At 40.1% G+C, this 21,001-nt stretch overlaps 2 protein-coding genes and 1 long non-coding RNA gene across 4 annotated transcripts; 1 reads left to right on the top strand and 2 right to left on the bottom strand.

Moving 5' to 3' along the window:
- Positions 1 to 475: 475 nt before the first annotated feature.
- Positions 476 to 1,414, bottom strand: LOC120111844. Its single transcript, XM_039129808.1, has one exon. The coding sequence runs from the start codon at positions 1,412 to 1,414 to the stop codon at positions 476 to 478; it is 939 nt and encodes a 312-aa protein (XP_038985736.1).
- Positions 1,415 to 6,000: 4,586 nt separating this feature from the next.
- On the top strand, positions 6,001 to 13,890 carry LOC103695662 (very-long-chain aldehyde decarbonylase GL1-1-like). Of its 2 annotated transcripts, none has more exons than XM_039131385.1 (11): positions 6,001 to 6,099; positions 6,271 to 6,485; positions 7,383 to 7,615; positions 7,898 to 8,154; positions 9,506 to 9,627; positions 10,874 to 11,130; positions 11,230 to 11,337; positions 12,612 to 12,818; positions 12,931 to 13,041; positions 13,316 to 13,489; positions 13,609 to 13,890. In XM_039131385.1, the coding sequence occupies exons 3-11, from the start codon at positions 7,499 to 7,501 to the stop codon at positions 13,762 to 13,764; spliced, it is 1,509 nt and encodes a 502-aa protein (XP_038987313.1). In that variant the 5' UTR covers positions 6,001 to 6,099; positions 6,271 to 6,485; positions 7,383 to 7,498; the 3' UTR covers positions 13,765 to 13,890. The 2 variants fall into 2 exon arrangements, with proteins under 2 accessions (XP_038987313.1, XP_038987308.1); XM_039131380.1 differs by having other exon boundaries at positions 7,935 to 8,154.
- Positions 13,891 to 18,318: 4,428 nt separating this feature from the next.
- Positions 18,319 to 20,357, bottom strand: LOC120112339. Its single transcript, XR_005513845.1, has 3 exons — positions 20,101 to 20,357; positions 19,344 to 19,439; positions 18,319 to 18,508 (listed from the first exon to the last, which is right to left on the bottom strand). It is a non-coding gene; the product is annotated as an uncharacterized LOC120112339 (long non-coding RNA).
- Positions 20,358 to 21,001: the final 644 nt, after the last annotated feature.

Raw genomic sequence — 21,001 nt, forward strand, 5'->3', positions numbered from 1 at the left:
AAGGGTATTTATTCCGCACTGTTACTCCATTTATTTCTCGATAATCTATGCAAAGCCGGAAACTGCCATCTTTCTTTTTCACAAATAGTACAGGAGCACCCCAAGGAGAAACACTAGGCCTGATGAAACCCTTGTCCAACAGCTCCTATAGTTGTTCCTTTAGCACTTTTAATTCAGCTGGAGCCATCCGGTATGGGGCCTTAGAAATCGGTCCAGTGCCAGGAATCAAATCAATGGAGAATTCAACCTCTCTATCAGGGGGTAATCCTGGCAAATCCTCTGGAAAGACATCAGGAAATTCTCTCACAATAGGAATGTCTTCTAGTTTGAGTTCTTCCAGCTGGGTGCCCATTACCATGGCTAAGAATCCTTCATCACCTTTCCGAAGGAGTCGCTTGGCCTGTATGGCTGAAATTACTTTTGGCGGAGGTAACATTCTGTTGCCATTAAAAGTAAACTCTGGCTGATCCGAAATTTAAAATTTTACTATTTTCTCGAAGCAGTCAACAGTGGCATGATATGCTGCCAACCAGTCCATCCCAAGGATCATGTCGAAATCCTTCATCCCTAGGACTAGTAAATCCACTTTCATTTCCCTGCCTTCAATATTCAAGATACAATCTTTGCAAACAGAGTTAACTAAGATTACATCTCCATTAGGGATGGAGACACACAGTTCAGTCTCTAGTGGCAAGGAAATCAATGTACTATTTCTTCCAACAAAATCAGTAGATACAAAAGAATGAGTAGCTCCAGGATCAATCAAAATATAGGCATTCGTGGATGGGATTTCAATTGTACCTGTCACCACGATGTTAGAGGCGTCGGCGTCGTGTTGTGTAAGAGCATAGACTCGCCCCTGAGTTCTAGGCCTCTGCTGTCCTCCTCGTTGTTGTTCATTCTGAGTTGCTTGGTTGGTTAGAGCTCCCTGAGTAGGCTGAGATGCCTGTCGAGTTTGTTGCTCTCTGTGATTAGGACAAGTGTCTGCCCTATGGCCCTGTTGGCCACATGAAAAACAATTCCCATTAAACCAGTGACAGTCTCTTCGATAGTGGGGGCCACCACATCTATAGCATTTTACAGTATCCTTGTGCTGAGTTTTATCATTCACAGTAGTTTGTTTCTTGGGCTTGAATTCAGTATTTCTGCCCTGCTTATTTTGTAGCTCAGCTTGTCTGTTCCTCTTTTTCAAAATTCTTTCCCTCTCTTCTTGAGTGTCATTTAAGCCCCTCTCAACTACCAAAGCTTTGTTAACCATATCCTTGTAGGAAGAAAGCTCGAAGGTAGACACCTGTTGTCTGATTCGGGCTCTACCACTTTCAAACTTTTCAGCTCGTTCTCTTTCATTCTCCACCTGTCCTGGGGCATACCTAGCCAGTTCTTCAAACTTTGCAGCATACTCTGCGACCGTCATATTCCCTTGCTCTAACCGGGTAAACTCTCGAAATTTCTGCCGTCTCACGCTTTGAGGAATATACTTGTCACGGAAAAGCTCCTTAAATCCTTCCCAAGTCAAAGATGTAGCGTTCTATCCCATCTTTCCTCTTTCCACATTCCACCAAATATCCGCTTCTCCCAGCAGCATAAATGTAGCAAAAGTAACCCTATCCTCATCAGGGCATCTCAGAGCATTGAAAACCTTTTCCATTTCATTCAGCCAAGTCTCAGCCTCTAAAGGGTCAGAAGTGCCTTTAAAAGCTGAAGGTGCAAACTTTTTAAATTCTGCCAAACTAACATGATGCTCCTGCCGACTCGTAGCCCCCTGTAGGTACTGAGGAGTCATCTGTTGCTGCTGATGTTGTAACTGTTGCTGCATAAATTGTTGCTGCTGTTCCATGAAGCGTTGTTGCATCTCCATCATTCTCATCATATCTGAACGGGAAGTAGCTTGTTGTTGCATTATTGTTTGCATCATCTGAGAAGCACTCAGTGGTTCATTAGGCTGAATTCCAGGCTCACCCGAGGTTCCTGTCCTTGGAGTTTTCGGGGTTCCCACTTCCAGAGCACTACCAACAGGGTTGACGTGGTGTTCCTGCGGGTGCATACTCCTGGTCGGCGAGGGTGGAGCACCTTCTTGTTGTTCGGAGGGCGTCCAAGCAGCGGAGCCATCGGCAAAGTGAGTCGGCCTCCTATTACGCCCACGTCCACTCCCTCGTGCCATATCAACCTACACAAGTTACTTTTAACATTTAAAGATTGCAAAGAAAATGTATCTATGGGGTACTTTAGTAAGTCATTTAATATTCTTCCCCCACTCACTCTCACCTGATCCTAAACCCTAGGATACCTTAACCTTAAGCTCTGATACCACTCTGTCACGCCCCGAACCCATCACCCGGGTCCGGCACGCGACCGGCCGCATGAGCCCTAGAGCAGTGCCCTAAAGATCATGCAAGGCCTATGATTAACAAAAATTCTAATAAATCCACAGCTAATTTAATAATTCAAATAGACAAATCCGACATGTCCAAATAAACAAATTGGTTCAATTACAAAGTCTTCAAATGTTCATCGACATCAAAGAAGGATAACAAACTAACTAACTAATAACTCTGGTACTCGCACTCTGCGCCCATCCCATCCAAATCTATGCATCCTGCAACTCTGGTAAAGAAAAAGAAGAAGAGGGGGGTGAGCTTTACAGCCCAGTAAGAATTCCTACACATCCATACCAACACAATAATAATAAGAATTTGAAAACCACGACAAATCGATGCACATTTCATGAAATCATAAGCAGTTTCCAAAAGACTCAAATAATCAATATAATTATGTACATCAAGCATCAATGGAAGCCCATAATTATACGTCAAACATCAATGAAAGTCCAGCCACATAAGAATGATATAGTATATATAGCTTATAAATCACTATGACTATTTTCAATGCTTTTTCTTTTCATTTCATGTTAACTTGATCCGGATCAATTATCTTTCCGACTTTGGGCTACATCCCGGTCACGTTTCCGGCCCGTAACGGGGCAATCGATAGTATCACATTTCCGGCCTGTGACAGGGCAACGATGGTATCACATTTCCAGCCTGTGACGGGGCAATCGATGGTATCACATTTCCAGCCTGTGACGGGGCAATCGATAATATCACATTTCCAGCCTGTGATTGGGGCAATCAATAATAACGAGATAAGCCCAAAGTCCCTGTTCATTTAATCAATTCACAAACACACATCCATTCCCTTTTTCCACTTTATTTCCGGCCTAGACTAACCATGATCACGTTTTCGGCCCGTGACAGGGCAATCAATATAACATGGTTAGTCCATACCACCACATCCATAAATTCAATTATGCAGGTATAAGTTATACACATGCATGCATCCATCATACTACCAATCACAAGCCAACACGATCAAAATATAATTTAATATAAAACTATTTTTGATTTGTCTCGATCATAGCATATCATACATATCTAAGCATAAAAATATTATATCATGCAGGATTGGCGTACAAGGATCCTTACTCTTGTTGAAAACTCAGACTACTAATCACCCGCCCTCACGGTGATCTATGAACCGGAATGCACAGGACTCTGCTCAGCGTCCTCTCGTCCAAAAAATTGTTCTCCTACAAAATCAAGTCATTATTAAAATTTATCAAAAATATATGATGATCTAGGACCCCTGTTTGATTCCTCTAAAGGGTCTTCTAAGATCTAACATCCCAAGACTATCTAGAGTCCTCAAGGCCATAATCTTCCCGGATCCAAGAGTAAAAGGAAACCAAACAACAAATAAACAAATAATATAATAAAAGGGTTATATAATAAGAGAAAGAGAGGGAAAGACCCTCTCTCTTCCTCTCTTCTTCCTTCTTCCCGTCGGAAAGGGGAGAAGGGGGATCGGCCGCTGGTGGCCCACGGCCGGCGACGCCCCCTGGTCGTCGGCCTGTGGCGGTGCCGGTGGTGCCACGCCCGGCGACGGCCGGCCGGAACGAGAGAGGAGAAGGCCGAACAAGGCATCGGCTTCTCCATCAACCTGGCGGCTTTCCGGCTACATTCCCAAGGAAACTGGGGCCAAAAGCGATGGAGGAGGAGGAGGAGATGCTCACCTTGCCTCCGGCGAGGTCCTCCCGACCGGATCGACGGCGAAAGCTCCGATCCTTCCCGCGGCAAGGTAGAACCCAATCTCTTTTCCCCCTTTTTTTTTGTGTGTGTGGACGGCTCTCGACGGAAGCCCTAGAAAGAGGAGGAGGTCTCGGCCTGAGATTGCTAGGGTTTTTATCACCCTAGGATCCTCCTCTCCGGTGGATTCGGGAGGAGAGGGAGGATTTTCCGGAACAGGGGAGGGAGAAACTCCCTCCCCCTTTTCAGGTGTTGGGCCGTCCTTTCTCAGAGGCCGGCCCAACCCAACGTGGGCTTTCACAGAACACACGTCCGCATAGGTTCTCATATACTTTCCTTATTTAAGCCCTAGATCCTCGCCAAATTAAGAGTCTGAATGCATTTAAATCCAATCACAAGCACTACAATCAGCTATAGTCGACCCAAATAAATCTATGTGCAATGTCCTCTAGTTCACATAGGTCATAGGTCAGGTTTGCTCCGATACCATTTCTCACAATTCAGATCTTATCCAAACAAAGCAAGCGAGAAGATAATTTTTGGATTATATGGTCCTATATAAATGCCCAAGATCTACCTAGTACATTCTTTCGTTTAAACTCCAATGTTCTTGCCAAACTAAAAGTCCAAATCCATATAAATCTATTCATAAGTACCATAAATCCAATCACTAACACTATGATCGGCCCATGGTCAACCCTAATGGGCCCATGCTGCAGTGTTCCATAATTTATATGGGCCTTAGGTCGAGTCTGCTCTAATATTATTTGTCGCAGCCCATGATATTATCCAAAAAAATTAGCCAGAAGGTATTATTTAGATTTTTTGATTCTATACAGGCACCCAAGATCTATGCAATATATAGCCGATGTGAGACTAAATATACATATGCACAGGTCCTCATATATGTCATGTGAAATTGTTGGATTTTGCTTTCATGATTAAATTTATTTATAGTTCCAAGCTAACATATAAGCCAACTTCCAAGTTTTGACAAGTGAGTGCTGGTGCAGAGCAAAAAAGATGGCATGTAGATGCATGAAGATCTATAAATGCAGTTGCCGAACAATATATTATGATTAGCTTTTTTCGATAAGTTCTTGGATTGTTACAACCAACAACTTACAATTTACCTAATTCAAGTTTCTCAATTCATGAAACCTTCAATCACGTTTTGGACTATATGTGTGCTTTTTTCTCCACTATTAAAAATATTTGACAATAAAAATGAATATTATAATAGTTGTCTTTCTTGCTATAAAGATATTGAATAAAAAATATTAATTTTTTTTACTTTAATAATTCATAAAATAAAAGATTTTCCACCATTTAACATGAAAATTTTGATTAGAAAATATTGATGTTCTTTTCTTTTCATATACATATGTCGCACGTGCTGTATTCTAGTTTACTTATCCATTTATAATAGCCGAATTAGATTCCGAGCTCCTTGTGAACCACGTTGTACCACAAGCTCTGAGAGGTAGAGTCCAATTAGAGTTGATCTTTAGTGGGGCTTGGCCAAAGAAAATATTAAATTTTCAATAAGTTCAGACCAAAGCTCGATTAAAAATAGGGGTGGCAATGGGGTTGGATCAAATACAAATCGAGTTGGATGTGGTTGGATCAAAAATTTATAAATCCGAATCCGATCTATTTATTAAATAAGTTAAAATTTTAAATCTGAATTAGATCTATTTATTAAATAGGTAGTTCAATCTGACCCACATAGCACATTTATTAGGTAGGTCAAGTTAGGTCGTTTTTGTTTTGTTTTGTTTTAATTGTTTGCCAAACCCTTCCCTTTCCACATGACAACGGCCATCTAACTACGTTATGATTTTTTTAGCCCTCATCTCCTCGCTCCTTCCTTATAAATAGTAGGAGAGAGGGGGCATCCTTTATCTTTGTCAAGCTCCGATTCCCCATCTCAAGTTCTCTCTCTCCTCTGAGGTGGTGAGAGGAAATGGCTGCTCCCTTGTCTTCCTGGCCTTGGGGATACTTGGGTGCCTACAAGGCATGCAACCTGACTTCTTCCAACACTCATCTCTCCAATTTTGCTCCACACTTTACTCATTTGCTCTCCCCTGGTTTTCTTCTATTTATCCTTCCTCAGGACCTTAGTAAGATATGGCAGAGGCTCATCTAACCATGCATGATTTTTTTTTTTTTTGTTGGTTTGGTGCAGTATCTCTTATATGGGCCTCTTGTAACCAAGGCTCTGTATTCATGGGGCAATGGAACATCAAATAATTGGTGTCTTCACCTTCTAATCCTCTCCGGCCTCAGGGGGCTCATATACCTCCTCTGGACCTCCTTCAGCAACATGCTCTTCCTCACTTGGAGGCGGCGAGTGATCCTAGACGGCATCGACTTCAAGCAAATCGACAAGGAGTCGAACTGGTAGACTCCCAGACATATCACATCACCTAAGGCCCCGTTTAGAGAAGCTTTTAGAGGGCCAAAAGCACTTTCTAACCCTCCAAAAGTACTTTTAGATGAAATAGAGGTGTTTGGTAAAAATTTCGGAAAACTATTTTAGTTTTTCCAGAAAGCTAAAATCAGCTTTTTAGGAGAAGCTCCATTTTGGAGCTTTCCGAAAAAGCACTTTTAGGTGGAGCTTCTCCTAAAAAGCACTTTTAGGCCCAATCGAGAAGCTATTTTTTGACCAAAATATTCGTGATAAAATATAACAATTATACAAAATGTCTCTTTAATAATTGTTTAACCAATTTTATCACATAGCTACGAAATTTATTATATTATGAAAAATTAATTTACACTAATAATTATAATATTATATATCTTTATTATTGTATTATACTATAAATATAATATTATATTACATTATTTCATAATACATTGATATGTTATGTTAAATAATTTAATATTATATTAAATTATTATGCTCTAGTATATAATATTATATTACTATATTATTATAATATTATATTACATTACAGTAATATTATACTATATTATATATTTATGTATCCATATATATTATATTTTATTATGCTCTATTATATAATTTTATGCAATATCTTTTATGGTCATTTTATCATACTAAAAGTACTTTGTTAGTTTGTTTACCAAACAAATGTTAAAGTGGCACAGCACTCTAGAAATATAGTTACTAAACAACAAACAGTTTTTTTATAAAAGCTCTACTTCAAAAAGCTCTACTTTCAAAAGCTTTACTTCTAAAAGCTTTACAACCAACAGCTCTCCAAACGGGGCTAAGTATACGAATATTTGGATGTCACTGGATATTAAGTTTATTTTTCCTTCTTGCTTCAGGGACAATTTCCTTATCCTCCAAGTTCTCATTGGAGCCATGGCATTTTGCTTTGTCCCATCTTTACGAGACCTCCCATTCTGGGACTTCAGAGGGTGCATTGTTGCTTTGTTATTCCATGTGGGGCTCTCAGAGCCCTTGTTCTATTGGGTGCATAGGTGCTTCCACACAGGCTATCTCTTCGCCAACTACCACTCATTACACCATTCCTCTATGGTGCCCCAGCCCTTCACAGGTGCAATATGAGGCAACAAAGCTTCCAGTTTTTCTTTAAATTGTTTTGCTTTTAATCTTCCTGTTCAGTTCTTTTTTAATATTTCATTTTCTGATTCCCATGGATGCATCTATTCTCGATTAGCTTAAAACATCCGATTTACAATATATATATATATATATATATATATATATATATATATATATATATATATATATATATATATATCTGTGTGTGTGTGTTTGCTTTCCCCTCCTACCACAGTCCTGTTTTTACCAATAAATACTATGCAATGATGCTTAGCTTTGTGGCTTACTGTCTTTTTCTCCCTTTGGCCAAGCTGGATTGGGTACTCCTTTGGAGCACCTAATGCTTTGTGTGGTGATGGGTGCCCCACTTCTTGGAGCCTTCTTAATGGGATCCGGCTCTGTTTGCTTGATGTATGGCTACATTCTCGTCTTCGACTCCCTGAGGTGCATGGGGTACAGCAATGTGGAGGTGTTCTCTCATGGCTTGTTTGAGGCCCTTCCTTTTCTCAGATACCTGATTTACACCCCTACGTAAGTGGTCTTCTAGTCCATATATATGCATAGAAATGCATGTACACATACACGATGACAAAAGTGTATTGTTAAATAATCCAAGTATCGTTGCATGCTTATTGTTCTTGAAAATAATTACATGCTTGTCTTTAAAAAAAAAAAGCTCAAAATATGAATCATGTTGAGTTAACCTCCATCAACTGGACTGGTCCAGTAGCTTGCTTGTTAGATCCCGCTTTTATCATGAGGAATTTCGATCACTACTATGAAATAATTGGTTCTGCTCCCACTAATTTTCTCAAAAAAAAAGAAAGAAGAAGAAGAATTAATGGCACTTTTCATGTTCAGGAACCTAGACATACTCTTATATATATATAATGATAAGGGAGGATGAACCACCTTGCATATTTTATTAGATAGTAGAAAGTAAGAAGATGTTAGAAGCTCGGAGATTTACACAGATACATAGATAGAGGTTATAGAAAGAAACAACATCAAAAAAGTTACAAGCACATTACGTGGTTAAATTGCCACAACATCCATCATAGATTCAGTACTCCCTCCCATGCTACGTACGCTTTCAACCCGAAACCAAAAATTCTCTATAAGCTGGTAGTATGCCATGTGCCACAAGATAGTTGGTCTAATTCATGGAATTGGTGCGGTTCACAAGGAACTGGTACTTTGAAGCCATGTAACCAGGCTGTAAAGGTTCTCAGGGCTGGGAGAGCAAAGACAAATGCGTTTGGAGAAGTACGTTTAGTTGGGAGGGCTAATTTCCTTCTTGGTGGTAAACATTTTTTAATTCTCTTAATTGATGATTTGGATTTGCAACTGCCTTTAGGGCAATCAGTAATTATGTCAAGCCAAAGTTGGCCTCACTGGATTCCTGACTGATTTTTTAACTGGTTGGATTTGACTTGATGATGACCAACCTTTCTAATTTCTTTTTCTTCCTTTACTTGGTGAATGTGAAACAAGGTTTCCTCATTTTCTTATAGGCGTGTCATGGTTTTCTTAAGGCCTTTTTCACCTTTAAAGACGTTGAGGAATTTCACAAGAGGACCGCATGCAGGCCACACAAGTTATTTTGTTTGGCATCTTGCCTACTTATGTCATCACTTTTATGCAAAGATAAGAGAAGCCATCAACTCATTTCAGCTTCCGAGGACCTTCTTACGTCATTGAATTCAAAATTTAACATCAAAGGAAACTTACTTTTCTGCTTAAGAGGCCGACAGCTATCTAAAAGAAAGTAGAAGGACATCTTTTAATCATCCAAAATTTCATACTCGAGGCTCAGAGCTTATTGCGTATTGATTTTTGTATTTTTCAAACAACACTAAGTGGTGTATTTGTTTGCTTGCAGATACCACAGCTTACATCACATAGAAAAGACCTCCAATTTCTGCCTTTTCATGCCTATTTTTGATGTGTTTGGAAGAACACTCAGTAGCAAGTCATGGGAGTTGCAGAAGGAGATAAGCTCAGGTGAGTGAGTATGTTTACTTTGTGCCGGTGGGTTGGGCATGTATTTTTCAACCATATAAATCATTATTTATGGTAAATTATGATATATATAATATAATTACATATAATATATAATTATATATAAGATATAATTATATATAATTATAATATATATATATATATATATATATATATATATATAGATCATAGACTAGGCTTTAGATTCCAAATTGCCAACTTTTGAATTTTCCCAGGGAGGGGAAGGAGAGACCACCCAACATTGGAGTAACAGGTTGCTCTCATTAACAACGAAGTACAGAGACATCTAGCTGATTAACTGAGAAATTATGACATAATTCTTGAATACCATTGTTCGTATGGGTTCGACATTTTTATGGATTATCAAGTTTTTTAACCGGCCAGTTGTTCAATTTTAAAGGGACGAATGCCATTGAATTAGGCAGTTAGGTCTTTCTTCATTCTTCTTCGATAGCATCAATTAAAGTAGCTGATACATCAATCTCACTGATTAATCCATCTGCTATCATGGGTTCCCTGAGACAACTTGTTATAGACCATTAATTTCTGCAATCGGGGCCATGGCCCTTTTCCTTGTTCAACTGGCTCTTACCAAAAATAGACACGGCAAATTAATTGCAGGTGTCCAAGATACAGATCCCATGTATACTTGGATTGCTTTACTGGCTTTATATATTTGGACAATCTTCCTTGTTGTAAAAAGACAAGTCACAAGTGTATCCTTTCATTCCAACTGAACTTCAGTAAGGAAGAAGGTCATATAGGTTCGATAAGTTCTGGCATTTTGGCTGAATGATGAGAAGCTGGGAAATGAAAGGAATGCATTTATGTTGGAAGAATAAGGGGTAATAACAGCTATTTCTGGAATCACATGACAAAAAATGGATTGTGCCTAAAGTCTTAAATTCTTGTTGTTTCATGCTATTTTTCTTGAAAAGTAGCAACTTGAAAGACTAAAGTATTTTGTTCTGTATTAAAGGAATTAGGCTGCCGCATAATATGATGATGAAAATTGGTGTTTATTTTTTCTTGAAAGGATATGAACCTTCATAATGTAACTATTCCAATAGATAGCGTTCGCTCAGAATAGCTACAACATTGCTTGTTGGTTAATGTCAAGGTTAGAGAAACTTTCTAGATATGCTTTCCTGAAAGAAGGTAAAGTTCATGTTAGTTCGATTGCTATGGATTCATGCAAACTGATCTACTCTGATTTGTTCTAATGCAGGAAAAAGTAAGCAGGTCCCTGACTTTGTCTTCCTCGCCCATGTCATTGATGTGAAATCTTCCATGCATGCACCCTTTATATCTCGATCAGCTAGCTCAGAACCACTTGTCACCAAGCTTTTCATGTTGCCACTGTGGCCTGTTTTTTTTTTAATAATGCTCTTAATGTGGGCTTGGTCTAAGACCTTCTTGGTCACCTTCTACAACCTGAGGGGCCGACTTCACCAAACATGGGTAGTCCCAAGATATGGGTTTCAGGTGGTTGTTGATTCATTTGTTCTTCCTTTTTCTTTGATTACTCGCATGGTAATTGCCTGTGAAGTATTAATTGGTTAGTTCTCATTTGTTCTTTTGCAGTATTTCTTGCCACCTGCTAAAAATGGCATCAATGACCAGATCGAGCTAGCAATCTTGAGGGCAGACAAGATGGGAGTCAAGGTCCTCAGCCTTGCAGCATTGAATAAGGTTAGTCTGCTCTGCAGAATTCCCTTGGTATTGAAGAACACACTAGGCACTGAATGTCTTTTAAGGTTTTAAACTTGGGTTAAGTTGCTTTTGGTTTGTTTTTATCACCAAACACATTTTCAGTAATTATAATTACAGTTATCATGGAGAGGTTTGGTCCTTAGTTCCTTGGCGGTAGCTAATTAGGATGATCACAGGGAAATGAAGTGCTGAAGACTTTTTTTGTTAAGCCATGAGGGGACATGAGGTTTGGATGAATGGGGCTTGGAGTGGTTAAGAGAACACTAGACCTAGCTACCATTTCATGAAGAGAGCTTGCTGCTTATGTTAGAATATTAACTCAACAGAAACAACCGCTTTTCTACAAGAAACAACAACATGACACAGAATTAGGTTAGCTGGTTGATTTAATTTATAGTCTATGATTTGGACTGGATATGACCTACTTGCTTATTAGGTCACTATGGTGCTAGGCTTCATATACCGTGATATTAATAGGGGGGGCCCATTTCCGATGGCAGTTGTTATTTCAATGAAAATCTAAATGGAAAATTGATGTGATTTATTTCAAAGTCAGCTTTCTTGCATTGAGTAATAAGTTCAATTTCGATTTGAAAGTCTATAATTTGCAAAATTTGTTTACCAATTTGGCCTAAGTACTGGCTACTGGCTTGAAAATATGTTAGAGGCAATGGAAGTAAATATCTTTAGCAAGATCTGCTCCCAAAAGTGTTGATGACTTTTATATATGTCTGCTGATTTTCATGCCATGTTTCGCTTAGCTTTATCATCTCATCACTAGAAATAAGAAAAGATGCAAAGGGAAGAAATATAGAAACCTTGCTTGAACTTTAAGAAATGACCAGAGCATTTCTTACATATGATCTCATAAAAAAAAAAAACAAGCAATGGCAACAGCCAACAGGCAGCACTCTAATCATTTTTCCTTGCAGTAATTTTTCCACGTTCTGATTTTCTTTCATGCAATTTCTGGAGATAAAATGGTCACTTTCCTTTGCATTTAAATCCTTGTCCAGAAATTATTTTGAGCATTTTTAAGGATGTTGAAGTCTTGAATATGCTGTTTTCCTATATGTAAAATATTTCTAAATTAGTATCTAGGTTAATTGGTGCTGCTAGGAGTTTTTCCAACCTGGGTCTTGTTTCACTGCACTTTTTAATGAAGATAGCTAGACATGAATGATCAGGATCTGAAAAACCATTACTTTATTGAAACTGAAAAACACTGAAACACCTCTTTTTCTTCTTGTTAGAATGAAGCACTCAACGGGGGAGGAACACTATTCGTAAACAAACACCCAAATCTAAAAGTGAGAGTTGTCCATGGAAACACCTTGACAGCAGCTGTGATCCTTAATAAAATTCCAAAGGATGTGACAGAAGTTTTCTTGACGGGGGCTACATCTAAGCTTGGACGAGCAATTGCACTGTACCTTTGCAGGAAAAAGATTCGAGTCTTGGTAAGCCTGTGCAATAAATACCTTATGATCCTTAATTTACCCCCTCTATTACACAATTTTGATTATTACAATTATGCTTCTGGCCTGAGAGTAAATTGAATTTTCTCCATAGATGCTCACACTGTCACCTGAAAGATTCCTGAAAATTCAAAAGGAAGCCTCTCCAGAGTGTCAACACTATCTTGTGCAGGTCACCAAGTGCGAAGCAGCGCAAAACTGCAAGGTATAAGCAGAGAGTAACTATATATAGACCAAGGCATTATGAGTCAAGGAATGATATAAGATTGATTACTTACTTAAGATGTGTGTAGTCTAATAGCATCAGTCCTCTTTATCATCCAAGAATTCAGTCCCCCATCCTCCTTTTCAAAGAATTCGCACAAGCAAGGAGAATTAGTTAAGGCCATATAGTTATGGTTATATGACTTTGTTAGAATTTTGTACACAAATTAAGCCGTTACCAAAGAATGACCGAACTAACTATAGCTACAATCCAGACATGGATAGTGGGCAAGTGGCTGTCGGCAAGGGAGCAGCGTTGTGCGCCGTCAGGCACACACTTCCACCAATTTGTCGTCCCTCCAATCATTAACTTCAGAAAAGACTGCACCTACGGGAAGCTGGCGGCCATGAGGCTTCCCCAGGATGTCCAAGGCCTGGGAACGTGTGAGGTAAAATACCAAGCTTCATCATATGTTTGATCAGCTCTCAAATTTAGTCCAGTTTTTAGCTCGTTTCTGAGTACCGATGGATCTTCTCTCCTTGTTTGCCTTATGGGGCAATGGAACAGCACGCAATGGAGCGAGGTGTGGTGCATGCCTGTCATTCTGGAGGTGTGGTCCATTGCTTGGAAGGCTGGAGCCATCACGAGGTCGGCGCCATCGATGTGGATCAGATCGATGTTGTGTGGAGAGCTGCAATGAAGCATGGGCTAACACCTGTTTGAGCACATCCATCTTTCTCACCTTCATTTGCTCAAAGAAAAGATATAGAAATAAAATGAAGAAGAAGAAGAAGAAGAAGAAAGAAACCACTTGCTCTGCTTCTTTTTTCTTATTGTTATATATATATATAGTTTTCACGTAGGGATACTGTCACGCCCCGAACCCAGCACCCGGGTCCGGCACACGACCGGCCGCATGAGCCCTAGAGCAGTGCCCTAAAGATCATGCAAGGCCTATGATTATCAAAAATTCCAATAAATTCACAATTAATTTAGTAATTCAAATAGACAAATCCAACATGTCCACGCCAGATAAACAAATTAGTTCAATTACAAGATCTTCAAATGTTCATCAACATCAAAGAAAGATAAACAAACCAACTAACTAATGACTCGGGTACTCGCACTCTGCGCCCATCCCGTCCAAATCAATGCATCATGTAACTCTGGTAAAGAAAAAGAAGAAGAGGGGGTGAGCTTTACAGCCCAGTAAGAATTCCTACACATCCATACCAACACAATAATAATATGAATTCGAAAACCACGACAAATCGATGCGCATTTCATGAAATCATAAACAGTTTCCATAAGACTCAAATAATCGATATAATTATGAACATCAAGCATCAATAAAAGTCCATAATTATACATCAAACATCAATGAAAGTCTGGCCACATAAGAATGATATAATATATATATAGCTTATAAATCACTATGACTATTTTCAATGCTTTTTCTTCCTATTCCATGTTAACTTGATCCGGATCAATTATGTTTCCGACTTTGGGCTACATCCCGGTTACGTTTCCGGCCCGTGACGGAGCAATCAATAGTATCACATTTCCGGCCTGTGATGGGGCAATCGATAGTGTCACATTTCCGGCCTGTGACCGGGCAATCGATAATATCACATTTCCAGCCTGTGATGGGGCAATCAATAATAACGAGATAAGCCCAAAGTCCCTGTTCATTTAATCAATTCACAAACACACATCCATTCCCTTTTCCACTTTATCCGGCCTAGACTAACCATGGTCACGTTTCCAGCCCGTGACAGGGCAATCAATATAACATGGTTAGTCCATGCCACCACATTCATAAATCCAATTATGCAGATATAGGTTATACACATACATGCATCCATCAGAATTCCAATCACAAGCCAACACGACCAAAATATAATTTAATATAAACTATTTTTGCTTTGTCTGGATCATAGCATATCAAACATATATATAGTGCAAAATTTTTATATCATGTAGGATTGGCATACAAGGAATCTTACTTTTTGCTGACAACCCAGACAGACCACCGTGATCTACGAATTAGCTAGGGTGCGTAGAACCTTGCTCAATGTCTCTTTGTCCAATAGTTTGTTGCCCTACAGAACCAAATCAATATTAAAAATTATCCGGAGTATCTGACAACCCAAAACCCTCCATTGACCCACGACTATCCAGCAATCCTTACAAACAATGATCTCCTCGGATCAAACTAGAGAGAGAAAACTCCAATCTAGAGAGAGAAACTGGAGAGAGAAATAATCCAAGTAGAGAGAACCTAGGAGAGAGAAGAGAGGAGAGAGAAAACTCTTCCTCCTTCTCAAAATGAGGGAAGCCGATCCATCTCCTTCTCTTCTCGAATTAAAATGGCACAGCCACCAGGTGCCCATCCTTGGTGACGACGGCCGGCCTGTGACGGCCCTCAACTGTGGCACCACCGGAGACGGTGGTCGGCCGGCGGCCAACCAACGAGGGAAAGGAAAGGAGATGGGATCACGAGGAAGGTGATCTCGGTCCACCTCTTCCCATCCCCTCTAAAACCCTAGAAATCCCTCTCGACCAACCCACAGTCCCGATACAATCCTCATATGCCATGGATCTCAGCCAATCCCGGCGGCCGGCGGCGACGGAATCCGAAAGAGAGGAGCCGAACAGGGGTACCCTGTTTCGGACCTTTCTTCGATGATCTCACCGGCCAAATCCCCACCAAAGCCACCCAAAATCCAAGCAATGAAGTGCAAAGAAAGGATCCACGCTTACCTCGGTCCGATGGGTGCTCCGGCGGCCTTTCCGGCGAGGAATCGGCGGAGAAATGGAGGGTCTTCACCGAAGGAAAGAGGAAGGCTTCCCCCCCCCCCTCCGCGGCCGGCCGGATCTCCCTCTCCGGCGCTCGATCCTCTCCGGCGCTCAATCCCCTCCGGCGAGTCGCCTCCCCCGACGACCGGCCTCCCCTCACGCCGCCGCCCCACCCCCTTTTTTTTTGTGGTGTCTCTTCTCCCACGATCGTGCCCTAGGCACGATCGTAATAAGTGGATGGGCCCGGTCTTTTCGGGCCGGCCCGTCCACCATTTTTTTTCTGGGTATTACATACTCTTCCCCTTAAAAAAATTTCGTCCTCGAAATTAACTTACTTGAAGCCTAAAACTTTAAAAATATGCATCCGTTATATCATCCTCGAGATCTCAAGTAGTCTCCCTCTCGGAGTACCTGCTCACAAGATTTTGACATACACAATCACAGCATTTCAAAACTTGATCCTTTCTATTTACCACACGTAGTAAGTTCTTTTGATCTCCTTCAAAAGAATTCCAAACTCCCAACCTTGGATTAAAATGCCATAATTATATCCCAAAGAAATTAATTTCTTTTGATTCTACCCAGAGATCATAATTGGCTTGACAGAAATAGGAGAAATCTTTAGTATCAAATGCTCTTAATATTCTATAATCATTTTTCTTTTCTTTCTCCCACATCATTCCAACAAATAAGAGATCCATATTAAAACATTCCAAGTCTAAGACCAACCAAGGAATCATCAACCGTAAATGCTAAATATAATATGCCCAAGATTCTTTCAAAAGTTATCAACAATAGAAGAATCCACTGGTGAAAATTACATAGCTACCTTTAGATCATCCATAGAATCAACAACATTCTCCTGAAACTAACTCAATATTCCATCGTAATGCCTTTTAGATCAAATATTAATGATCTTAACCAGTTTCAAAATAAGTCAAACCACCACACTTCCGCTGCACACTCTGATTTAATTCATTTAATTCTCTAAAGTCACAAAATGATTTCTGACTAAAGTATCACTTTGCATTGAGACTAAGAAACTCCAAATTTCAAATTTCCAAGTAGAACTAGAGCAAACCTCTAGATCTTTTTGTCCTCAATTTATATAGAGTGTACATACCATAACTAACCCCCGATCCTTTAGTCAAGTTTAAGGTCACTATGTGACCTCCACAACCTTTTTAGAATCCAAAATATCTAGGTTTAATTTAAAGAGGGTAATTCTTGTATTCTCTTTGCAATTTAATTAGAAAATCTACATTGTTTTTCCTTCCAACAGAATTTACCTCAAACTCAATGGGTTAGAGCTGTTGAGCCAATATCACTATGAGTAGGAATTAACTCTATCAACCTCCAAATCCTTCTTTACCAAGATTCTTAACATCCATCAACAATGCTATATATGATAATTCATGTAAGCATCTCATGACCGAAGTCTCTACTCAATATGACATTTATTAGTGGCTTCATCAACAATGACAAAAGATCCCTGCTCAAATCTTAAACCTAGGCTTGAGTTTTAAATTAACACATCAAATAGTCTTCTACAATTATAAGTAAAATCCAGTAGCCCAATCCAAATATGAGAATTCAAATAATTAGAATTCTCCCATCAATATGCATACTCTATGGCCTCAAAATAATCAAATACATCCATAGGAAATAGACCTATTTGCAATATCCAAACATGCCAATACCACATATAGATTCACCAATATATTCAACTTCGAAGAACATTTCTTTCAATATTATGAAATCTTCTTAGCTCACTTCAATACTATGGAAGATCTACGTACAAATCTCACTCTAATAATTAGCAACAAAATCAAAACTACAATCACATCAAAACCTATATCAAGTTTGAACTTTCAAGTCATTTAAATAATATATGAGCATGGTATAACCGATATGCCATTGTTGACCTTCCTACACTTATCTTAGGTCAAACCTCTCTTATCATGATCAAAGACAATTTATACTTTTCTTCCACACTCATCAAAAACCAAATCCGATGCATACATTTTATCACAATGCCCAGTGATCTTACATCTTAAGCACTGAATTTAATTGCCATATTTCAAGTGATCATAACCTTAAGCTATGATATATTTCTGTCACAATACCTAGTGATCTTAAACATATACTCAGATTTCGATTTGTCACTATCCCCAATTATCTTAAACGTCAAACTTTAATGCTACTAAGGCCACAGTCCTTAGTGGTCTTAAACCTTAGATTATAATATCTCTGTTACAATCTCAAGTGCTTATAAACCAAGGTTTTGATAGTTTTTCTATCATAATTTCCCACTCACACTCATCTGAACCTAAACCTTAGGATACCTTAACCTTAAGCTCTGATACCACTCTGTCACGCCCCGAACCCAGCACCCAGGTCCGGCACGCGACCGGCCGCATGAGCCCTAGAGCAGTGCCCTAAAGATCATGCAAGGCCTATGATTATCAAAAATTCCAATAAATCCACAATTAATTTAGTAATTTAAATAGACAAATCCAACATGTCCACACCAGATAAACAAATTAGTTCAATTACAAGATCTTCAAATGTTCATCAACATCAAAGAAAGATAAACAAACCAACTAACTAATGACTCGGGTACTCGCACTCTGCGCCCATCCCGTCCAAATCAATGCATCATGTAACTCTGGTAAAAAAAAAGAAGAAGAGGAGCTTTACAGCCCAGTAAGAATCCCTACACATCCATACCAACACAATAATAATATGAATTCGAAAACCACGACAAATCGATGCGCATTTCATGAAATCATAAACAGTTTCCATAAGACTCAAATAATCGATATAATTATGAACATCAAGCATCAATAAAAGTCCATAATTATACATCAAACATCAATGAAAGTCTGGCCACATAAGAATGATATAGTATATATATAGCTTATAAATCACTATGACTATTTTCAATGCTTTTTCTTCCTATTCCATGTTAACTTGATCCGGATCAATTATGTTTCCGACTTTGGGCTACATCCCGGTCACGTTTCCGGCCCGTGACGGGGCAATCAATAGTATCACATTTCCGGCCTGTGATGGGGCAATCGATAGTGTCACATTTCCGGCCTGTGACGGGGCAATCGATAATATCACATTTCTAGCCTGTGATGGGGCAATCAATAATAACGAGATAAGCCCAAAGTCCCTGTTCATTTAATCAATTCACAAACACACATCCATTCCCTTTTCCACTTTATCCGGCCTAGACTAACCATGGTCACGTTTCCAGCCCGTGACAGGGCAATCAATATAACATGGTTAGTCCATGCCACCACATCCATAAATCCAATTATGCAAATATAGGTTATACACATACATGCATCCATCAGAATTCCAATCACAAGCCAACACGACCAAAATATAATTTAATATAAACTATTTTTGCTTTGTCTGGATCATAGCATATCAAACATATATATAGTGCAAAATTTTTATATCATGTAAGATTGGCGTACAAGGAATCTTACTTTTTGCTGACAACCCAGACAGACCACCGTGATCTACGAATTAGCTAGGGTGCGTAGAACCTTACTCAATGTCTCTTTGTCCAACAGTTTGTTGCCCTACAGAACCAAATCAATATTAAAAATTATCCGGAGTACCTGACAACCCAAAACCCTCCATTGACCCACGACTATCCAGCAATCCTTACAAACAATGATCTCCTCGGATCAAACTAGAGAGAGAAAACTCCAATCTAGAGAGAGAAACTGGAGAGAGAAATAATCCAAGTAGAGAGAACCTAGGAGAGAGAAGAGAGGAGAGAGAAAACTCTTCCTCCTTCTCAAAATGAGGGAAGCCGATCCATCTCCTTCTCTTCTCGAATTAGGATGGCACAGCCACCAGGTGCCCATCCTTGGCGACGACGGCCGGCCTGTGACGGCCCTCAACTGTGGCACCACCGGAGACGGTGGTCGGCCGGCGGCCAACCAACGAGGGAAAGGAAAGGAGATGGGATCACGAGGAAGGTGATCTCGGTCCACCTCTTCCCATCCCCTCTAAAACCCTAGAAATCCCTCTCGACCAACCCACAGTCCCGATACAATCCTCATATGCCATGGATCTCAGTCAATCCCGGCGGCCGGCGGCGACGGAATCCGGAAGAGAGGAGCCGAACAGGGGTACACTGTTTCGGACCTTTCTTCGATGATCTCACCGGCCAAATCCCCACCAAAGCCACCCAAAATCCAAGCAATGAAGTGCAAAGAAAGGATCCACGCTTACCTCGGTCCGATGGGTGCTCCGGCGGCCTTTCCGGCGAGGAATCGGCGGAGAAATGGAGGGTCTTCACCGAAGGAAAGAGGAAGGCTTTCCCCCCCCCCCCCTCCGCGGCCGGCCGGATCTCCCTCTCCGGTGCTCGATCCTCTCCGGCGCTCGATCCCCTCCGGCGAGTCGCCTCCCCCGACGACCGGCCTCCCCTCACGCCGCCGCCCCACCCCCTTTTTTTTTTTTGTGGTGTCTCTTCTCCCACGATTGTGCCCTAGGCACGATCGTAATAAGTGGATGGGCCCGGTCTTTTCGGGCCGGCCCGTCCACCATTTTTTTTTTTTCTGGGTATTACAGATACTCATCTACAAGGGGAAATTCCAAGCATGCAGTTCGCACTAGGGTGCTATCCTTTTGTCATGTACGTGAGGGCCTTTCCATGCATGTATTTATAGGTTGGTGGGAATGGTATAGATGGAAACTTGGAATCAAAGGAAGAACAAAAACACATGCAGGAGATAGATGGCTGTGTCCCACAAAAATATAAGATATATGGATGCATTAATAAAGATGGTTGAGCCTCGCAGTTCACTGGCACATTTGATTAAAGAGTGAAAAACCAACTCCTTTTTCGTGCTATTCTATCCGAGGTATTGCATGTACGTATATTCATAAATGTGCACACGCATCTCTGAAACACTCTGAACTAAGTAAAAATGAGGGTGTTGGATCAAGTAGTTCAGTGGTTGAGATCAACCTAAGAATAGTTGGTAAGTATCTTACTTGACATTGCCATCTCTTGAAAAATAAGTATTTGAATTTTTCTGATTTGATTGAACTATAGTCATCAAAAGAAGCTATTATATGAAATGTATGTTGATTTGGGCTTTGCACGAACAAGGTTCACAAGATTTAGTCC

The sequence above is a fragment of the Phoenix dactylifera genome, chromosome 1, assembly GCF_009389715.1.
Source record: "Phoenix dactylifera cultivar Barhee BC4 chromosome 1, palm_55x_up_171113_PBpolish2nd_filt_p, whole genome shotgun sequence".
Classification (NCBI taxonomy): Eukaryota; Viridiplantae; Streptophyta; class Magnoliopsida; order Arecales; family Arecaceae; genus Phoenix; species Phoenix dactylifera.